We start from the raw sequence: 20,774 nt of genomic DNA on the forward strand, positions 1-20,774 counted from the left end.
AAATCCTCAAAAGTTAAGGTAACATTAATATTTCAATCTCCAATAATGTACATGCCTGAATCTGAGTTCCCATGTCAAAGGCAGACTCCACATAGAAGACTATGTATTAGTCAAAACATTTTCCAATTAGTCATGCAAAATAACTTGCCAAAAAATGCTCTATTGAACATTAGTTATCATTATTGTTTCATTTAAAAGTTTAAACTGTTAGGGAAGGACAACATCAATGTATACATTAACACTCCCCCGCATGTGCAGACCAAGATCTCATAGTCCTTGCACGTAGAGTTCACGTGACATTTCCTCAATGTGGCTCCAAATGAGAAAAAATATCACGAAAACTCTACAGATACACTTCCCAAGAGTGAAACACTTGATCTCCCTTTGATACCATGTTCGCTATCGCTTCACTTAAAAGCTCGAACTGTTAAGGAATGACAACATCGATGTACATACATATATATATATATATATATGTATATATATATATAAACACTTATTAAACCAGAAACAGTCTGGCAAGAACCAGACAAATTGGCTGATGTGACATGTTTCATTCAACCTGCCGGTTCTCGCGTTCTATGATTCCCAACCATGAAGCCCATGTCAGCTGGGTTTATAACAATAGCACACAAAGATGTTTCTGCAAAGGAAGCAAAAAAACACTTGAGAAAGAGTATCCAGCTTAATTTTATTTTTACACACATGATGATAAATAGAAAATGGCACTGTAAGACATACTTGCAATACATATACTTGACATCAAGTAAAACACAATAAAAGAGCACATTCAGACATCTTATTGGTTGGTTGAGCATTCACCAACCAAAATGCCGTTCACCAACCAAAATGATAGCCTAGGCACTCACCAACTTCTCCATCACCTAGGCCAGTAGTGCCTAGCCCACCCTTGGATTGCAGGGTAACCTCAGTGACAGTGAATCAGCTTAAAACTATTACTATAAATATAGTGGAACCGCAATATTCGCATTGTATCCAGTAGATAGTAAGTATTGCCCTATGACCCATGCAGCGTGGGTTGGCCCCCAACTTTGGTTTAATATTGCTATATCAACTTTTGAGCCAAGGGATCAACAGGAGACAGCTTCCAAAGCCAAGCTACAACAATCCTATAAAGTACCAATCAACCATAACAACCATTATTCAGAAAGCTTGTTTGGATTCAAATCAAACCATCACAATAACAGTAGGAACCGAGGAAAAGAGGCAGCATGATCCATCCATATTACATTTTTCTGACCATAACCTTCTTTTTTTTTTTGGGGGGGGGGGGGTCTTTCTCAAACTCTACTTTACAGAAGCAAGGCTTGTTGTTAACCAATTCAATCAAGCACAAACAAAAAAACAAAAAGACTATCCATATTACATCACTCTCTGGCCATGATAGCCTTCTTCTAGACGAACTTATGTGGCGAGTTTTTTTCCGTGGGGGGCAAGGGGGTGGGGTGGCGTTTTCAAACTCTGCTTTACGGAAGCAAGAGCTTGTAGGTAATCAACTCAATCATGCACACACAACAAAAAAGACAATCATGCCTCCTTTTCTGTGCAGATTCTTTCACAAAGCTATTCCCCTCTTAGATCTGTTTGAGCTTGGGGACTTCTGGGATGAGGCAAGTTCAGCAGATAACAGGAATGATGACTTGCCTGCTTCCCTCAAATACCGAATGTCTCCATTCATTAGCCTCAACAGTTTCCTACTGACCAGAAGACTTATTCCATCTTCTGATGTCTCCCCATAGCTTTCGAACATCTGGCCCAACAATTCTTCCGGTATCCCACCTCCCGTATGTGTTATCCTGAAACAAGGAAAAAAGGCTAGTGAATGCACCGGGTGGGAAATTGGATACTCACACATTCAATCAAAATGACACAAGATATTGTACGTATGGTTGTTAAGAAGACCCTGAGAGAGGATTCCATCCACGAGTGTATCCAATTATCCAATTTGACCATCTAAGCCATTTGAACAAGGATCAGAAAATCATTTTAAAATAAGTGATGCATGCACGGGTGGTGGGAAAAGAGAAAATATAGGGATATAGAGATGAGATAAAATAGGGAAATGGATAAAATTTGGCTTTATGGACAATACAATGAGTCCATGACGTATTGGCTTAATTGAGGAAGCATACCTCCTTCCAAGAGATATTATAGAATTCCTTTCATCATTCAAAGCCTACCTTCCCTTGCTCTTTAGGCCTATTTATATGGCTTTCAAATAGTTACAAATAGTTACATATAACTGGTTAACCACGTACATCACTACTAAGGTAACCACCCATACAATTCCCCATTTAACTACGTTAACTATTAAATAACTACACCCATTAACTACACGATAGAATGCCCTACATACACTTAAACAAACGCATGCATGTAATAGAAAGTTTTTCTCCCCTTATCTACTACATAAATAACCTGTCAAGCCCAATCCCCGCTTGTTGGGCCCAACTGTTATCTACTACATAAATAAATCCAGCTTCCTTTCTTTTCATAAATATTAAAAAAAATATATAGTACATTGAAGGCCCTAGAGTATTGTCTGCCAAAAAATAAGAAAATTTTAGGTCAATGCGTTTTTTACTATTGTTAGATATTAGTATGTGAGCCAATAGTGGCTCAGCGTGAATACTGAGAGCCTTCTTAGCCCCAAAGTTATATAGGGTAATCTTTTACTGTTTTGCCCCTAACCCTATGTTTATATTGTACATCTTCTTCACTATGAATTGAATTGAACAACTCACGATTAAGTGAGCTCTTCTTCTCATCTCTCTTCTTCTCTTCTTTTCTTCTTTTCATCCTTTCTTCTTCTAGTTACAACTAAAGGCCTAAATGTCACACAAAACTAAAAGACCCAAATGCTTAAAGAGATAAATGACAACTGAGGCTGACTCTAGTTTGAATATAATGAGAGGATTCTCACGTTTCTCATATACAAAGGCAATCCCAATGTCAACCTGAACTGCAGGACATTACTTGAACCAATAAACTTTATAACAATTAATCATGTGTTATCCTGAAACTCTAGAAGAAAAAAAAGCTCCTTCTAACTGATTCACCCATCAGAACCACATAGGTTCCATACACATGCCTGAATCTGAGTACCCATGTCAGAGGCAGACTCCACATCTTCTATTTTAAAGTGTACGGGTAACACGGTTGCTATCAAGTGTCATGAGCATAGAAGCCTCTATGTGTCAGTTAACATTTTCCAGTTAGTCATGCAAAACAACTTCACAGAAAATGCTCTATTGAACATATTGTTCGCTACCATTTAATCTAAAAGCTCAAACTATTAGGGAAGGACAGCATCAATGTATACATCAACACTCCCCCACAAGTGTAGACCAAGATCCCATGGTCCTTGCACGTGGAGCTCACGCGGCATTTCCTTCGCATGGCACCTAGGGAGAAGAAATATCGGGAAAACTCTTCCGATGAACTTCCCAGGATTCGAACACTTGACCTCCTTGCTCTGATATCATGTTCGCTACCGTTTCACCTAAAAGCTTAAACTGTTAGGGAAGGGCAGCATCAATGTATATATCAACACTTATTAAACCAGAAACAGTCTGGCAGGAACCAGAAATTGGCTGCTGTGAAATGTTTTATTCAACCTGCAGGTTCTCGAGTTTTATAATTCCCAACCATGAAGCCCATGTCACTTGGTGTTAGAACACAAGCACATAAAGATGTGTTTGCAAAGGATGCAAAAACTTGAGAAAGAGCATCCAGCTTAATTTTGTTGTTATGCACATGATGACAAATAGAAAATGACATTGTAAGACACTTGTGATACATATACATCACATCAAGTAAAACACAACAAAAGAGCATATAAAGACCTTTTATTGATCGGGAATTCACCAACCAAAATGACAGCCTAGGCATACACCCAGCCATCTAGGCACTGATGCAGATTCATCACCGAAATGGGCTTCTTTTATTAGGAATAAGTCTAGGGTTGGGTTATATACATGTTGGGCATTTGATCGCATGGGTTTTCTATGTAATAGACCACTTTTATGGGCCTAAAGTTGGGGTACATGAGTTGCATACGGGATTAGCCCTATACTTAATTTATTTTCATGTTTTTAATGTTTAAAATTAAACTGATCCAAAGTTGGTTTGAACCAGTGGTTCAATTTAAGTGATTTTATTAGTCTTTCTGTTAGTTGTTTAGTTGGGCTGAATTAGGACTCTATTTTGAGTCTATTTCAGTTTCCTAGTCAGTTTAAGTTACCTAGTAAGTTAAGGAATGGGTTAGGCCTTTCCTTTTTAGCGTAAGAGTCTAATTTTGAGTCTTTTATATAAGGTTGTAATGGGGGGCAAGTATTGAATACGAATTTGATTAATAAAAATAACTTATGTTTGTTGCCATTGTTGCTGCTGCCTTGCTCTGTTGAGTATTGCCTTGTGAGTCATATCAAGGTGAAGAGACTGGTGGATCTCCAGTTAACTTCTTGCGTCTTGTAGGCCGGGAGGATCTGTTATAAGGGATTGGTGGATCTTCAATCGACTCCTTGCATCTTGTAGATCGGGAGGACCTATCTTCTATCTTCAAGCTGCTGCCATTGAAGACCTGCATCTTCAAGAAGTTCAAAGTCACCCCATCCCCAATCTTCTACTTCTAAATCCCCTACAACCAAGTCCCATCGATCCATAGATCCATTAGAACCCTAAAACCTACAACTATTCTTCTTCCCTTCTAGAAGGTCCCATGCAAGGTGATTTTCGTGAGAATTCTGCCCAGCCAAATCTAACCGTTAGAATCATCTTAAGTTTTGACCTGTTCTTGAACCTAATTCATGAACTCGATTTCACTTTGGTGCAATTTCGACATGCAGATCTGTTCCTGCTGTGAATTTCCAATTCTGCCCTTATTGTTATATTGTTCTTCTGAGGTCACTTTTAATATACCGATTCAGCTGATCTGTTATTGCTGATTCTTATCGACTAAATTTATATTCGATTACTGAACATAACCCTAATTTCTGATCTCTGAATTTCCTGGTTAAATTACTGTTTTGTCCTTTTCCTAGTTGTACTAGGATTCCCCCATATTAGCTAATCTAATCATTGGATCAATTTCAGCTTTTCAGCAATTGTTCCAGTCCCTATTTAGTAAACTCATATGGAATTTGGGATCATTCTAACCATCTGATTTTCTGTTATCAAGATTTTCCCTAATCTGAACTATCCTTTGATGAAAAGATCCTAGTTTGGTTCCTAGTTTGATTATTCGAATCTAGGACTACATTAGGCACTCACCTAGTTCTCCATCACCTAGGCCAGTGTTGCCTAGCCCACCCTTGGATTGCCGAGTAACCTCAATGACAGTGACTTCAGCTTAAAACTACGACCCTAAATATAGAGTTATTGCAATATTCAAATTGTAGCACAGGAAGACATTGTAGGGTTGGTCCCCCAACTTTAGTTTAATATTACTATATCATGCTATATTAACTTTTGAACCAAGGGGTTCAACAGGATACAGCTTCCAAAGCTCAGCTACAACAATCCTATAAAGTACCAACTAGCCATAACAACCATTATTCAGAAGGGTTGTTTGGATTCAAATCAAACCATCACAATAACAGTAGGAACCGAGGAAAAGAGGAAGTAGCACACAAAACTAGTATATAGATCTTGAGATTATATATAAATAAATTCTAGAGAACAGGATTTCAAAACTATTTACAAGATGCCAAAACATAAATTTATGAACCGGTGAATGGACAATACCTGAGCTCCAGACATGCAATATGAACACATTCTCCCAACTTATCTTTTGTCAGACAGGCAGAAATTGCAAGCTGACCTCCAGTTGGTGTAAAATTCATAGATATCGACAAAAAATCAGCAAATATCTGTTGAAGCCTCAGACTGTCTCCATAGAGGATTTCGGCCATGATTTCCTCTACCGTATCATTGATGATCCGAACACCTTTGTCATTGCTCTTAATCATGATTTGACTAATTGAAGCAGCCAGCACCTCTTGCAGAGTAAACTCAACTATTTCTAAATCCAAATAGCTGTTAACATCAATATATCAGATGCATGGCCAGAAATCTATAAAAGATGCTGAAGAAATGGAGAGGATAGAAAAAAAAATAGATGAAAAGAAGAATATAAAAGGAAAGAGGAGAAAGATAAAAGGGAAAAGAACAGTATTAGATTATGGCAGAAATATAGCTTTCAGTGTTAGTCTTAAGGTCCACTAGAATGGCTAAAAGCAGTAAGTGACTAATGTATTAATTGATATTTAATAAGTATTGAATTTACATTTGTTACTATATTCAAATACAGCTTTCTAATATCATTGGTTCCAATTAAAACCCAATGGTAGCCAACTTGGATCCCTCTATCCACCTATGTCATTTCATGAATTAAGTCATGAAGAACTTGGAACACACGGTGATATTATAGTATAGGATGCAACATCTTTTCATCAACTCCACAGTCAGACAAGAACACCCTAAGACTATGGTTGCCAATGGATTGATCTTAACCCAGATCCAATCCAACCCCGGCCCATTTATATTGGATTTGAACAAGTTAGAATCCACTTGGTGGATCAAGTTGTATCCATTCCGTTTAGGTAGACAATACATAGAAATATATTTAAATCATGTTATATCACATCATATTAAATATAAAGATAATATACCATACATACTACCTATATGCTATTCTCATATGGAACATATACTTCATACATTTTTTTTTTGGTACCATTTATAACATATTTATTTAGTAATATAAAAAAACATAACTTGTTATAAAAGATTGATGATGATCAATGTTATTCGAAGAGATACAACAGGAGAAAAAAAAAATCAACTCAGAGAGTCAACTAAGTAACTCAGCAAAGTTGACTCAGTTCTGAGCTTGGTGCACCTGATTTGGGACAGCAGTGAACCAGATCAGGCCTTCTCCATCGTGGGATAGTTGTTTTAGTTCTTTATTTGTTTGCTTTTATTTAGTTAAATCCTTATTCCTAGTTGAACTAGGGTCCCACTTATTAGTGATAGATATTAGGTTGAAGAAGGAGAAGAGAAGAAAGAGAAGAGAGCAGCCACGGTTTTGGTGTTCAAGTGTTATGTCTCTAACCTAGAGACTAACATGCTTATATTGAAAAGAATAGTAAATTACACCTAGGCCCTTGGCCTTATACAAATGACAAAAAATAAGAAAATAATACAAGGGGATATTTACACATATACCCCTGATACAATACAACCATTCTTAACACTCCCCCTCAAGCTGGGTGGTATATGTCATACATACCCAGCTTGTCTAACATAAAACTAAAGTGATTGGAGCCAAGTCCTTTGGTGAAGATATCAGCCACTTGTTCATTCGTCTTCACAAAGGGAGTACAAATAGCCTTAGAGTCTATTTTCTCCTTAATAAAGTGTCTGTCAACCTCAACATGCTTTGTCCTGTCATGTTGAACTGGGTTGTGAGCAATACTGATGGCTGCCTTGTTGTCGCAATATAGACTCATAGGTTCAGTTGTCTTAAACCCTAATTCTTGGACAAGCTTCTTCAACCACAAGACTTCACACACACCATGAGCCATGGCTCTAAACTCTGCTTCAGCACTTGACCTGGCTACCACTGGTTGTTTCTTACTCCTCCAGGTGACCAAATTGCCTCCAACAAAGGTACAGTATCCAGATGTGGATCTCCTATCAGAGATAGACCCAGCCCAATCAGCATCTGTATATACTTCAATTCTCAAGTGACCATTCCTAGAGAAGAGAAGACCTTTTCCAGGGCATGACTTCAAATACCTGAGAATCCTATAAACTGCATCAAGATGTCCCATCTTGGGTGCATGCATAAACTGACTCACTACTCCAACAGCATAGGTGAGGTCAGGTCGGGTGAGTGAAAGATAGATAAGTTTACCTACTAGCCTCTGATACTTTTCAGCATCCACCAAAGGTTCACCACAATCTTCCCCTAGTTTGTGGTTTTGCTCAATAGGGGAGAAGATTGGTTTGCATCCTAAGTAGCCTGTCTCCTTAAGTAGATCAAGAACAAACTTCCTTTGGCAAACATTGATCCCTTGCTTAGATCTTGAAACTTCAATCCCCAGAAAATACTTCAATAGACCAAGATCTTTGATCTCAAACTGCCGAGCCAAATAAAGCTTAAGCTTTGAGATTTCAGCTTTACTGTTTCCCGTGACCACAATGTCATCAACATAAACAATGAGAGCTGTAATAGTGCTGCCCTTCCTCTGTATAAACAATGTGTGGTCAGCTTGACTTTGAGTGTAGCCATTCTGTAGGAGGGCTTGTCTGAACCTCTCAAACCAAGCCTTAGGAGACTGTTTGAGTCCATAGAGAGCCTTCCTAAGTTGACATACTTTCCCATTATCACCAGGATGTTTGAACCCAGGAGGAGAGTACATATATACTTCTTCTTCTAGGTCACCATGTAAGAATGCATTCTTCACATCAAGTTGGTACAATGGCCAATCGAGATTTGCAGCCATTGAGAGAAGTACACGGATGGAGTTATGCTTGGCCACTGGAGCAAAGGTTTCCTGATAGTCAATGCCATACACCTGTGTATACCCCTTGGCGACAAGTCTTGCCTTATACCTTTCCACAGTACCATCAAACTTGAACTTGACTGTGAATACCCATCTACACCCAACCGGGATTCTCCCTTTAGGGAGTTCAACAAGATCCCAAGTGTGATTCTTCTCAAGAGCCAACATCTCTGTGTTCATTGCTTCTCTCCATTTTGGATCTGTCATAGCCTCTGTTACATTCTTGGGAATAGAGATGGATGAGATAGCCACAGTAAAGGCTTTACCTGTGAGGGAGATAGAATCATAGGAAACAAACTTGGCAATAGGATTAGTGCATGCCCGAGTTCCCTTTCGGTGAGCAATAGGAAGATCTAAGTCTGAGAATGGAGAATTAGAGGAAGGTATACCTGTCTCAACTGATGAAGGCTCAGGATGAGGAGACGAAGAAGGATTTTGGCAGGTCTTCTTTATAGGAAGCCATGAAGCAGGATTTCTCCTATCCTTCGTATACACCAATAACTCCCCCTGTTCTCTGTTTTCCTGTGCACTAGGAAGCTCCCCCTCAACAACAATATCCACAGAATTTTTCTTCCCTTTGTCAAGTTGGAAAGGAGAAATAGGAACAAGAGAGGAGAAAGGAAATGACACAAACTCGGGAACCTCTTCACCTTCAACACCACCACCACACTCCCCCTGAAGAGGGGATTGAAAATACGAGATGTTTTCAAAGAAATGAACATCCTTGGAGAGGAGCCACCAACGGGTAGGAGGATGATAACATTTATACCCCTTTGAGGTGGAGGAATTCCCAAGAAAGATGCACTTCAGGGCCTTAGGATCCAATTTAGTGCGGGCAGATTTGCTAACATGGACATAGCAAATACACCCAAACACCCTTGGAGGGAGAGAAAAAGAAGAGGACCTTGAAGGCAAGAGATCAAGAGGAACCTGGAAGTTCAAGACACTAGAAGGCATGTGATTAATAAAAAAGACAGTAGTGAGTAAAGCATCAGACCAAAAAGTTTTTGGAACATGCATGGTAAACCAAAGTGATCTAGCCACTTCAAGGAGACGGCGATTTTTTCTTTCAGCCACCCCATTTTGTTGAGGGGTATCAACACAAGCCACCTGATGAATAATGCCATGGTCAGAAAAAAAGGTTTCTAAACCACTATACATATACTCCCCACCTTTGTCTGAGCGGACAATTTGGATCCGAGTTTGAAATTGGGTATACACTAACTCATAAAAGTTTGTAAATGCAACATGGACATCACTCTTATGTTTCAAAAGAAAAACCCAAGTGACCCGAGAAAAGTCATCAATAAAAGAAACAAAGTAGCGGAAGCCACGCAAAGAAGTAACAGGGGAGGGCCCCAAAACATCAGTATGGATAAGATGAAAAGGTGAAGTAGATCTATTGCCATTAGATGCATAAATAGTTTTACAACTTTTGGCAAATAGACAAGGTTCACAATGAAAAACATGCGAGATAGGAAAAGAAGTAAACAAATGTGGCAACTGTTTCCTCATAACAGAAAAGGAGGGGTACCCCAAGCGACGGTGCCATAGCAGAATATCCTCCTGAGTACGTCCACCGTCTTGCCCACAAACATAGGACTGAGCTTGCAGAACAGGGGAAGTACCAGTCTCCAAAACATATAAGCCATTAGCTTCACGACCACTGCCAATCACCCTCTTCGTCACCAAATCCTGAAAAAGACAATGGGTAGGAAAGAAGGTGACAAAGCAGTTCAAAGATCTAGTCAATTGACTAACAGAAAGAAGGTTAGTGGCAAAGTTGGGAACATGAAAAAACAGACTTCAAGGGTAAAAAAGGTGCAACCTGGATATCTCCCTTACCAAAAATAGAAGAGAAGGTACCATCAGCAGTTTTTACCTTATCTTTCCCAGAACAAATAGAATAGGAATTATATAGCTGTGACCTACCAGTCATATGATCTGTGGCACTTGAGTCAATGACCCAAGAGGTGAGGCCGGAGGAGGAAGCCTGCAGTGCAGTGGAAGAACCGGTGGCAGAGGAACCTGAGGAAGTGGCAAAGGAACCATCCAAATGAGCCACAATCCGGCGAAATGCAGCAATGTCCTCCTTGGAAAGAGAGGATTCATCAGATTCAACAACTCCAACATGAGCCTTAGGCCCTTTCTTCCGCTGTCCTCGCCCTCCAGATGAACCAGCAGGGGGCTTCCCATGGAGATCCCAACAAAAATCCTCAGTATGCCCATTCTTGCCACAATGGTCACATAGGAATCGACCCTTCACAGCTCCCTTAGCAACCCCTTTATCGGCCCCCTTGGTGGAGTCCTGAGGGATGGAAGAAACAAGGGCAGAGTGCTCAACAGTGGGGGCAGTCCCCATAGCACCCCTACGGGTCTCCTCACTCTGTAGATATCCACACACCTCCTCCAGTGAGGGAAGACTTGGGCGGCCAAGGATTTGCACCCTAAGAGGCTCAAAATCAGCATTAAGACCTCCAAGAAGAAATAAGACCCTCTCTCTCTCAAACAACCGATGCACCTTGACCTCATCAGTAGGGCATAACTGGAGATCTCTATAATGGTCATACTCTTCCCACAGGCCCACAACAAGGCCATAGTATTCAAAGATACTTCTCTCACCCTGGCGCAAGCTGACAATCTGTTGGAGAAGTTGGTACACCTTAGTAGAGTCCCCAACCCGATCAAAAATACGGGCCACACTATCCCAAATGTCCTTGGCAGTCTCCTTGCCCATAAATCTTCTTCCAATCTCAGGCTTCATGGAGAAAAGAAGCCAGGCCATCACCAGGGAATTCTCAGAGTCCCACTTGGGATGCCCTTGCTCAATCGGAAGAGGGGCCTGTATACTACCATTGATGTAACCCATCTTTCCCCTACACCGGAGAATCAATTTCATAGACCGGGACCAATCCAAATAGTTGTGGTTCTCAAGTTTGGCAATAGGGAGTTGGATATTGGGACTCTCAAAGGAGGAAGGAAGAAATGGGGCTGTTTGGGCTGTGTCTACAAGAGGCAGGGGTGTTGCAGCATCGTTGTCACCCATTTTGACCTTTAATCAAACACTTGATAGGCCCAAATAACAAATATCTCAACCACAACAACAGTCCCACAAATACAGCAATAGAAAACCAGGAAAAACAGAGATAAATAGCCTGAAAATAGGCCTTTAAATCCCTAAAAACTGATCAAACAACCACGGAGTAAGGATGAGTATTGTTCCTTACCAAAAAACGATTCAAATAGACCAAAGAAACTGGTCACACAAGCACCTATTGAAGCAACAAGGGCCAAAAAACACTGCAGCTGGCCGAGATTCCCTTCTACTCCTTGGGTGCTTCCAAGAGATGTGGGAGGACCCAATGAGAAGAAACAAGACCTCCACACGAAACTAGAGCACTTGGTTGCTCAGTATTTGGACTGCAGACATGAGAGAAACAGGTCTGAGAGGGTAGGCTATTTTCCTTCACAGAGACTGTTCTTCACCTTCCAAACAATCTTCAATCACCTTCAAACTCCAGGAGCAAACATCTCTGATACCATGATAGATTTTAGGTTGAAGAAGGAGAAGAGAAGAAAGAGAAGAGAGCAGCCACGGTTTTGGTGTTCAAGTGTTATGTCTCTAACCTAGAGACTAACATGCTTATATTGAAAAGAATAGTAAATTACACCTAAGCCCTTGGCCTTATACAAATGACAAAAAATAAGAAAATAATACAAGGGGATATTTACACAAATACCCCTGATACAATACAACCATTCTTAACAATTAGAACACTATCCTATCTACTTAAGTGTTTTAATTAGTGGACACCATTGTTTTAAATTTTAATTAGTTGCAACTCTACATTATCTAGTAGTGTTTTGGACTGATGAGACACTTCACTAGGTATATCGACCTAGAGGGCCTATCCTTTGTCGACTTTGATTTCTTTATTGTTGTCGATTGCTATTAGGAATACCATTATGATGTTATGATGTTTTTATAAATAAAGAAGCTGCTGGACAGGAACCCATGTTGACTTCATTATGGGTTTTGCTTCATAAAATCCTGTGGTGATGCAGTGATGGTGTTGTGGTGATGCAACAGTTGGTTAGTGGTGACTGTAACCTAGTTCTATGGTGGTGAATCCATAGTTCATATTTCTCTTATATACCTTCTTCTTTATTGCTTTAATCAGCTTCAAGTAAGTATTTTGTGTTATATTCAACTATTGATTTGATTTTCAGCAAGCCTTATGATCTCAGTTGATCTTCAGTTGTTGTTTCTTATCACTAGACTCATTGCTTTGCCAATATATAATTTCTGAGGTCATTTCTGCTGTTCTTCTATTTTGGAATTTCCTGTTGCAGTGGGGGACTACCTGATCTCAGAATCCAACCCTTGGATTAATCTGAGATTTTGGAGTTCTGTTCTCTCATCCCACAATAGGCATGGACTAGACTTAGGGATGTAAATGGATAACCGAAATCCGAATCCGAATTCGCATCCGCATTCGTTTAGAGATATCCGGAAAATAATCCGAATACTCCGATTAAAATCCGTCCAAAAAAAAATCCGAATACTTAATAATAAAAAATTAAGTAAATAATGATTTCAAGGGTTTTTGGAGATTAAATAAGTTCTAGAATATGATGAAAAGAGAATCATGATCTAAGAGATATGGATTGAGAGTGAATTGTATCCGCTAGGGGGAGGAAGGTCCGGGTTACACAAGGCAGAGATGTAAATGGATGGTCGAAAATCCAAATCCGATCCGCATCCGAATCCGTTTAGAGGTATCCGTATTCGACCAGGGAATATCCGGCTCCGATCACATCCAATCCGTATCCGATCCGAATCCGATCCGTTTACATCCCTAACTAGACTTTGGGCCACTTCAGATTATCTGATCTGCGGTTGTTTAATTTCTCCAATATTGCTGCTGTTATTTCTATTTTGAGATTACTTGCCGAACAGGAACTGTGTCAGATCTTAAAATCTGACCTTCAGATTGGTCTGGTTTTTTAATATGCTATTCTCCTATATCTGATTAGTATTTTTTCAAAATTTTATTAATCTATGTACTTGATTCTGTTTTATTGGATTTTCTTCAAATCTGGTCTATTTCCTCTGTCTACGATTCTGGCTAGTAAAAGATTGTCTGACCTAGTGTTAGGTGGATTTAAACCCCATCAAAGATGGTATCTTAGGGTATAATTTATATCAGAAAATAATTTGATAGGTTTATTAAGATTACCGGATATCCAATCCACATCCAGATCAGTATCTCTATGTGCAATTCGTTGGGGCAAGGGCTACCTCACCTCAACTTCTGCTTTTGTTTCAGCAACTGTTTCTTATCCAGTTACTTCTCTAATTATCTGATTACTAATCGATTTGAATCCCTGATCAGGTTGTCTAGATCCAATGGATCAATAGTTGGATTTTGTATTTGGATCTGCTAGGATCCATCCTGAGTCTGACCTGTTGGCAGCCCTATCTAAGACTTGATAGAGAAACTGATTTCTCTCCGAGATTGTTCCAGAGACACACATGGCTTCTAGAGAGGGAGCCAATGGAAGTTTCGATAAGAGAAAGGCCATATAGTCAGTAGTGAACTCTTCCATTAGCCATTAAAATATCAAATAGCATGAGTTCATCCCCAACAGTCATTCATCTCTTGGATGGTGTGTAGCTTCAAAACTTAATCAATTCCATCAGTCCTAGAAACTGCACAAAATTGACCACCCCAAAGGAAAAGAAATTATAGGAAGAACAGAAGAGTTGTTTAGCATCAGCATTAGTGAATCAAAGTGATTCATGGTAAAGTTCATTGTTGAGGAATCCCATCCTTTACTTACATTGGAAACTGTTAGCAGAGCAGAATTTGAAACGCCTTTTGAGGGATGGGGTTGGAAGGTTCAACAACTTTGTTCAGAAAGCTAGACAAGCAAAAAACAAATTTCTTATCCAGAAAAGTCTAAATAAGTCTAAAACATAATTAAAAAATATTAAAATTTTCTACCAAAAAACTTGCCAATAATCATTGCACGTTGTGTTATCTTTATCATTATAATGTTGATCAGCATCAGTATAATTACTACTTTGGGAGGCAAGGTGTTAGAATTTTGGTTCAATTGGTCACAGCCCAAAACTTAGATATCTTGGAGTTTAATTATTGAGTGTACTTTTAGTTGTTGTTTCTTGACCTACCCTTTTTTCCTTTTCTTGGCTTTCTTGTGAGAACATTTTCTTTTTTCAATAGACTTGTTTTAAACACTCCAGTCCCTTTTCTCAGTTTCACATTTGCTTACCATAATTGAAATGACAGTCTATGAATAGCTTTCACAGGCAAACAGGATAACAAGATATATTAATTCTTATTACTTTTACTGGTTGTATATTATTCAATAATTTGATGGAAACAAAAAACTAAATGAATAAATCATACCCATCCATGATGCTTCCAAGATCATTGTCATCAAGAACCTTATTCAGTTGGTGTTGACATCGTACACTGGTACGCAAAAGCTGTTTTTGTTCTTCACCCAAATTGGAACCCTCCATCATCTTCTGAGAAAATAGGATCCCAGAGAGAGGATTCCCGATCTGCTGCTTTATATATGTCAATTCCTTTAGTTTCTTCAAAGCAGTTTGTTCTGATAATCGCTGCACATGTAACGCCTGTTGTAACTCTTGACTAGCAAGCTGCAAGAAGCAAAAGACCCCGGTTACCCTACCCTCTCCATCCAATTTCTTGCTCACAGAGAGCAGGCAATCCACATATCTCCCATTCCGCCCAAAGAAACTGAATGAAATCTTCTCAGTTTCCAGACCCATTATTGCATTATTGAATACAATCCCAAGATTTACAAAAGCTTCGGGATTTTTGAGTCGACAACATGCCTTGTGAGTCCCAAAAACCTCACCCAGCAGCATCTTATCAATCACTTCTCCGCGATCCCATCCAGACAAGCTGATCATTGCTGGGTTCCACTCTGAGCACCAGCCAAATTCATCCATTCCAAATATTGGAGGAATCAGTGGGTTTGGGTTCTGTACAATCGCTTTGTAATCTCCTTCAATCCGAGTAAACTTGTCCATGACTGCCTTCTGACCAGTCATATCTTGAGCCACAAAACACACACCCACAACATTTTCTTGAAGGTCCCTGCTTGCACAAGCATTCACAACCAAGCTGACAGGACCACTGTCGGCCCTAGAACCATGAGTTTTCATCTCAAATTGGATGTTTTGCTCCTCTTTCCCTGACCAGAAACAATTAACTTAGAAACAGGAAATCGCATCAATTTAACAGAAACAATGGCAGAAGTGTAACTGATTTCTTTACTCTTAGAATAGTAAAATTAACCAGGGAAACAGAGTCTGCAAGCAACCACCCACCCACCTCCCTCCGGAGTTCTTAAATAAACAATTAAGTAGCATGAAATTCTATACTTAATTTTTTTTGCATCCATGTTATTCACAGGGTATATGGCCATTAAATAATGAAGATGAAATCATGCAAAACAAAACAAATGGGGTTTGAAAAATGAACCTATAATTAAGCAAGTAACTTAGGACATACCCTGAAGTGCCAAATGCAGCATCCTCTTGACTATATTAATTGAAGAATCTTCAACTAAAGTGAGCAAATGTTTCCCGATTGCCTGATCAACAGGCAGCCCAGTTAGCTCAGCAATTTTGATATTCCACCCGTTAATGAGCCCATCAAACCCGACTGCCAATATTGGTACTGTGGCTGTCTCAATCAAACGCACCATCTCATTTGTCACTGCTTCCAGCTCCTCCATCCCTTCAATCTTAAGATTGTTAAGCCGTGAGTAGATCATGCTAGTGTTCGTATCTGCGGTGGATTCATTCTCATTGAAAGCATTCCTGAGAATAAGCTGCAGAGAATGAATGGCATCCATCTCATAATCCTTCCAAGGTAAACTCCTTGTCTTAACAACTTCAAGGAAAGCCTTGAATGACGATCGTGGGTGCATCCTTCTTGAATCATCCTTATCATTTGGATCATGCTTTGCTCCTCCCCATTGAACCTCAGCAGCAGTGGGGGACCGGAACCAGAAAAGCATATCTTTAGAATTTATCCTAACTGCTGCCATCCCACATACTACATCTGCAAGAGAAAGAGACCCTGAAAACCCTGCGTCATACAGGCTATCTGTACTCAACCCCGTGGAATCCATGTGAGAGTTAGAGAGCCATGTGGATATCTCATGTATCTGGGATTCAGTTGGAGTCAATCCCAGGAACCAGACCTTATTTTTGTACAAAAGTGCAGCCCCATCGCACTTTACCAGATCCATTATATTAGGACTCTGTGAAACAATTCCTAGAGGTGCATCCCGCATCAGCATGTCACATAACAGTGTTTGTGTACGTAGAATGTTCTTCTCAAGAATCTGATTTTCTAATTCTATCTCCTTATTGACATGGATGGCAAATACCTGGATTAGAAACTCACAGGCATAGCGTAGAGGGAATGGAATAAACCTCGGAGTAGTGTTATGGCAGACCACAAGTCCCCAGAGCCTCTTCCTCTTCAGTGGCTGCAAGGAACCAGCAGCAGAGCTCTCATCACTTTCTTCATTTCCTTCATTAATAACCACAGCCATAACAAAAGAAGCAATGGAACTCATGTTCTCCATATACTGTAAGTGGCAGCTGTGTGGGGCCCTCAGCGTTGACCCACACAATGTCAAACCAAATGAAAGCTTCTCATCTTGCAGCACCTTTACATGCTTCGCACGACAATCGCAGATCATACGAACCTTGCACTTCATGAAGAGGAACCTTGCTGCCTGAGGGATATCTGTGGCTGGGTAATGTAGACCCAAATATGGTTCAAGGCCTGGTTTGGTGATCTCAGACACAACTTCACCATGATCATCCTCATGAAATTTGTAGGCCATGACCCTGTCATAACCTGTAAGTTCATAGACCTCCTGGACCACCGTATCACACAACCTATCCATGCACCCACTGGGCAATGACTGTAAGCGTGCAATCGCCTTGGCAGCTAGTTTGTACGATTGGAGGGCCCCAGCAGCTGTCATAGGTACTTCATATGGCTTCACAGGCTCAAAGTCAATGATGAAACTACCTGTAACTCTGTGGACAATTGCATACAAGGGCTTCCCAGAAGTTTTACAATGCACTAAGACAGGATTCAACAAAGAAACCTCCCCAAACCCAAGGGCCTTGTGCAATGCAGATGCACTAGGGGAAGTAAAAATGGACCTCACATCCGTGCCAATTCCAAGCACTGGGTAGTCTCCCATGCTGGGGACAGCATGGCTAACCATGGTTAGCATCTCTGAGGCATTCTCGCTATATGCAATAACCTTAAGAGTCTTCTCATCTAGGGCTAACAAGCAACCAAAAGGTTGGATCAGCTTGCCTTTCTGTATGTGATGGAGGTAAGCTGTGGTTACTCTATCAGACCTGCTGGGTTGCTGATCACCCGATACCTTGTTGGTTATGCGCACAGAAGTTGAGTAGTCAAATGAACTACCCAATTCCTCAAAGTCTGCATGAAGCTTTGCATCGACAGTGGTCTGAGCAATAATCCTAGCACTGTGTCTAGATCTGCTAGAACTACTGGTGGACTGGTCGGGTCTGGAAGAAGACATTGTCACACTAAATCTAAATAATGAAAAGCTAAAATGAATCTATATATCCCAAATCCTTTTTCAAGGAGAAGATATCTTTCGTAAGAAGGGGCAGAAACCTCGTTTAGTTCCTCAGTTGTACTTGCACATCAACTGAACTGAACTCAGTAAGCTTCAACTATCTTCCAGATCAGGTAGTCTATCACGAAAATACCACATTTAGCACCTAAAACAGCTTAAAAGGTAAACTCCTAGAGCTTCTGATCGATCCAAAATATTTAATACTGGTCAGAATCACAATAAGGCTCTTAAGAAAGATAGAAAACGAAGAAAGGCGGGATCACAGTTCAACAACAAGATATTTCACCGAATCCCCAGAAGGTGCCCTTCAAATCAACGTTATCTATCAACAGCAAAGGCACTGGTTCCTCTAGTGAAACGTAAAGGAAAGAAGAGGAAGACGAGCAAAACGAACCGGAAAAGAAAAAAAAAAAGGGCGAAAGACAAGCAGAATAAACCAGGAAACAAAAAAGGAAGAAGAAGGTTGATCAAAGATAGCACAGAGAAGAGCTGAAAGCTTACAATTCAATTCATTACTCCATGAAAGATATAACGGGAACTAGAGAACCCACTACTTAAGGGTATCATAAATCATATAATGATGAAATAACATCCTTTTCACCCAGAACAGCAAAGAAGCAGAGGTCTAATCTTAAGACTTCCAGACCCAACCAGAACAGAAACCCACTTCGCATAGATGATCAATTTCGCTTGCTTCGTGAAACTATAACAGCTTCAGCAGCTTTGGAGAGGGAAGCTAATTCAAACCGCGCTGCGACTCCCGAAAACAAAGAAGAGACCCATCATACAAATTCCAATATCTCGATCTGAATCCCTGGTTCGTCGTGTCCATGAAGGAGAAGCATGGGACCACCAATAACAGGTTATAAAACTATATATAATGTCTTGGATGCTTCCTTCTGAGACAGCTCCGTAGAACTGTGAAATAGCATTGTGCGAGGCAAGAGTTCGAAGGATTCAAAACGGTCACCAACCCAAGAAGATAATAGCAGAGTCTTTTTTTTATGTTTTTTTTTTATTTTTGGGTAAGAAGTAAATTTATTGAACTAAAGAATCAGTACACGCATTCGCTTCACGCCGACAAAGGTGAAGAAGCCAAGGAAAGGTAAGAGGCCAAACAATTGGAGACTCAACTGAAAGGGTGGACCTGGCCAAGGCATCAACTACAGTATTGGCAGTCTTTGGAACAAAAGAAAAAGAGCAGTCATCAAAAGATTTCCGAAGTTGAGCAATATCATGATGAATACTGGCAATGGTATCCTCCGGATCAAAAGAAGATAATTGCTTGATTAAAGAATAGCAGTCTGATTCCACCAAAACCTTCTTGAATCTTCCTTTAGCAGTGAGAAGAAGGCTGGAGCGAATTACAATAGCCTCGGCAATGAAAGTTGAATCACAATGAACACCCATCGAATAAGCCAATAGAGGAATACCACGATGATCCCTTATAATATTGCCAATGCCACCAATCTTAGTTCCTTTCGTCCAAGTTGCATCAACATTCAATTTGACCAGTGATAGTGATGGCGGTATCCAATTAATAGCTTGACGGGACACCGAGGTGCCAGGTGAAGTATTACATTGATCAGTATGGGATCCAGAGGGAGGATTATTGACAAGCTGAAATTTCATGGAACGCCTTGTCTGCCATTCGAATAACATCCGTTGGTGACCAAGAGCGATTTTAAAAAATGAGATCATTCCTCGCTCTCCTGATGTACCAAAATAAAACTGAAGCTTGAGAAAAAAGATACTGTGCCAACTTCTTATCTGTAGAAAATAAAGGATCTCAGGCTTTAAACCAATCACTCATAGCAGCCTCCATTGGGAAATTAATTTTTGAGATAGAGACAACCTGAACCAAACAGCTTTTGAAAAAAGGTAATTGAGGAAAATATGGCTCACTGATTCCAAATCTGCTCCACATCGTAGACAGGAAGGATTAATAGGAATATTTCTAGAAAAAATATCAGCACCAGTTGCAATCCCATCCGCACAACACTTGGATAAAAATAGCTTAATTTTAGGAAGAGTATTAGCATGCCAAATGCGCTTCCAAAAAGACTCAGTCATCAACTGGAAAGTTTTAACAGATGAAGAAGAACTGGGCCGGTCACACAAAGACGCTGCTCTCCTATTATGAAGAAGGTGGTACATAGATTTCACTGAAAATCTGCCTGACTTGGCAGCTCCCCACACAAGCTTATCATCATGGGGATAGAGACTTCATTGAATTTTCAGATCGAATTGCTTCTCTATCTGCAGGAACAATGAGTTCATTAAGTAATTCAATTTTCCAACTTCTCGACCTTGCATCAATGAGCTCACAGACTTTGTCAATAGTGCAATTTGGAGGCTTCTGAGAACGGACTTTAAAATTGGCAGAGGATGGAATCTAATTATCAGTCCAAATAGAAATATTATCCCCTCTACCAACAATCCATAAAAGTCCAAGCAAGAGATGATCCCTTCCTTCCAACA

At 40.0% G+C, this 20,774-nt stretch overlaps 1 protein-coding gene across 1 annotated transcript; it reads right to left on the bottom strand.

The window, feature by feature from the left end:
* Positions 1-1,442: 1,442 nt before the first annotated feature.
* Positions 1,443-19,168, bottom strand: LOC122672641 (phytochrome A-like). Its single transcript, XM_043870103.1, has 4 exons — positions 16,163-19,168; positions 15,026-15,842; positions 5,767-6,057; positions 1,443-1,817 (listed from the first exon to the last, which is right to left on the bottom strand). The coding sequence occupies exons 1-4, from the start codon at positions 18,231-18,233 to the stop codon at positions 1,577-1,579; spliced, it is 3,420 nt and encodes a 1,139-aa protein (XP_043726038.1). The 5' UTR covers positions 18,234-19,168; the 3' UTR covers positions 1,443-1,576.
* Between the last annotated feature and the right edge of the window lie 1,606 nt (positions 19,169-20,774).

The sequence above is a fragment of the Telopea speciosissima genome, chromosome 8 (assembly GCF_018873765.1).
Source record: "Telopea speciosissima isolate NSW1024214 ecotype Mountain lineage chromosome 8, Tspe_v1, whole genome shotgun sequence".
In the NCBI taxonomy this organism is placed as follows: Eukaryota; Viridiplantae; Streptophyta; class Magnoliopsida; order Proteales; family Proteaceae; genus Telopea; species Telopea speciosissima.

Bases quoted from the DNA above. Each gene is read 5' to 3' on its own strand.
- LOC122672641 (XM_043870103.1), bottom strand. From the start codon at position 18,233: ATGTCTTCTTCCAGACCCGACCAGTCCACCAGTAGTTCTAGCAGATCT. The intron at 15,843-16,162 runs GTATGTCCTAAG...GTTTCTGGTCAG, and splicing joins GCTGCATTTGGCACTTCAGG to GGAAAGAGGAGCAAAACATC. The intron at 6,058-15,025 runs GTATGATTTATT...TGATGTTAACAG, and splicing joins CTTGGAAGCATCATGGATGG to CTATTTGGATTTAGAAATAG.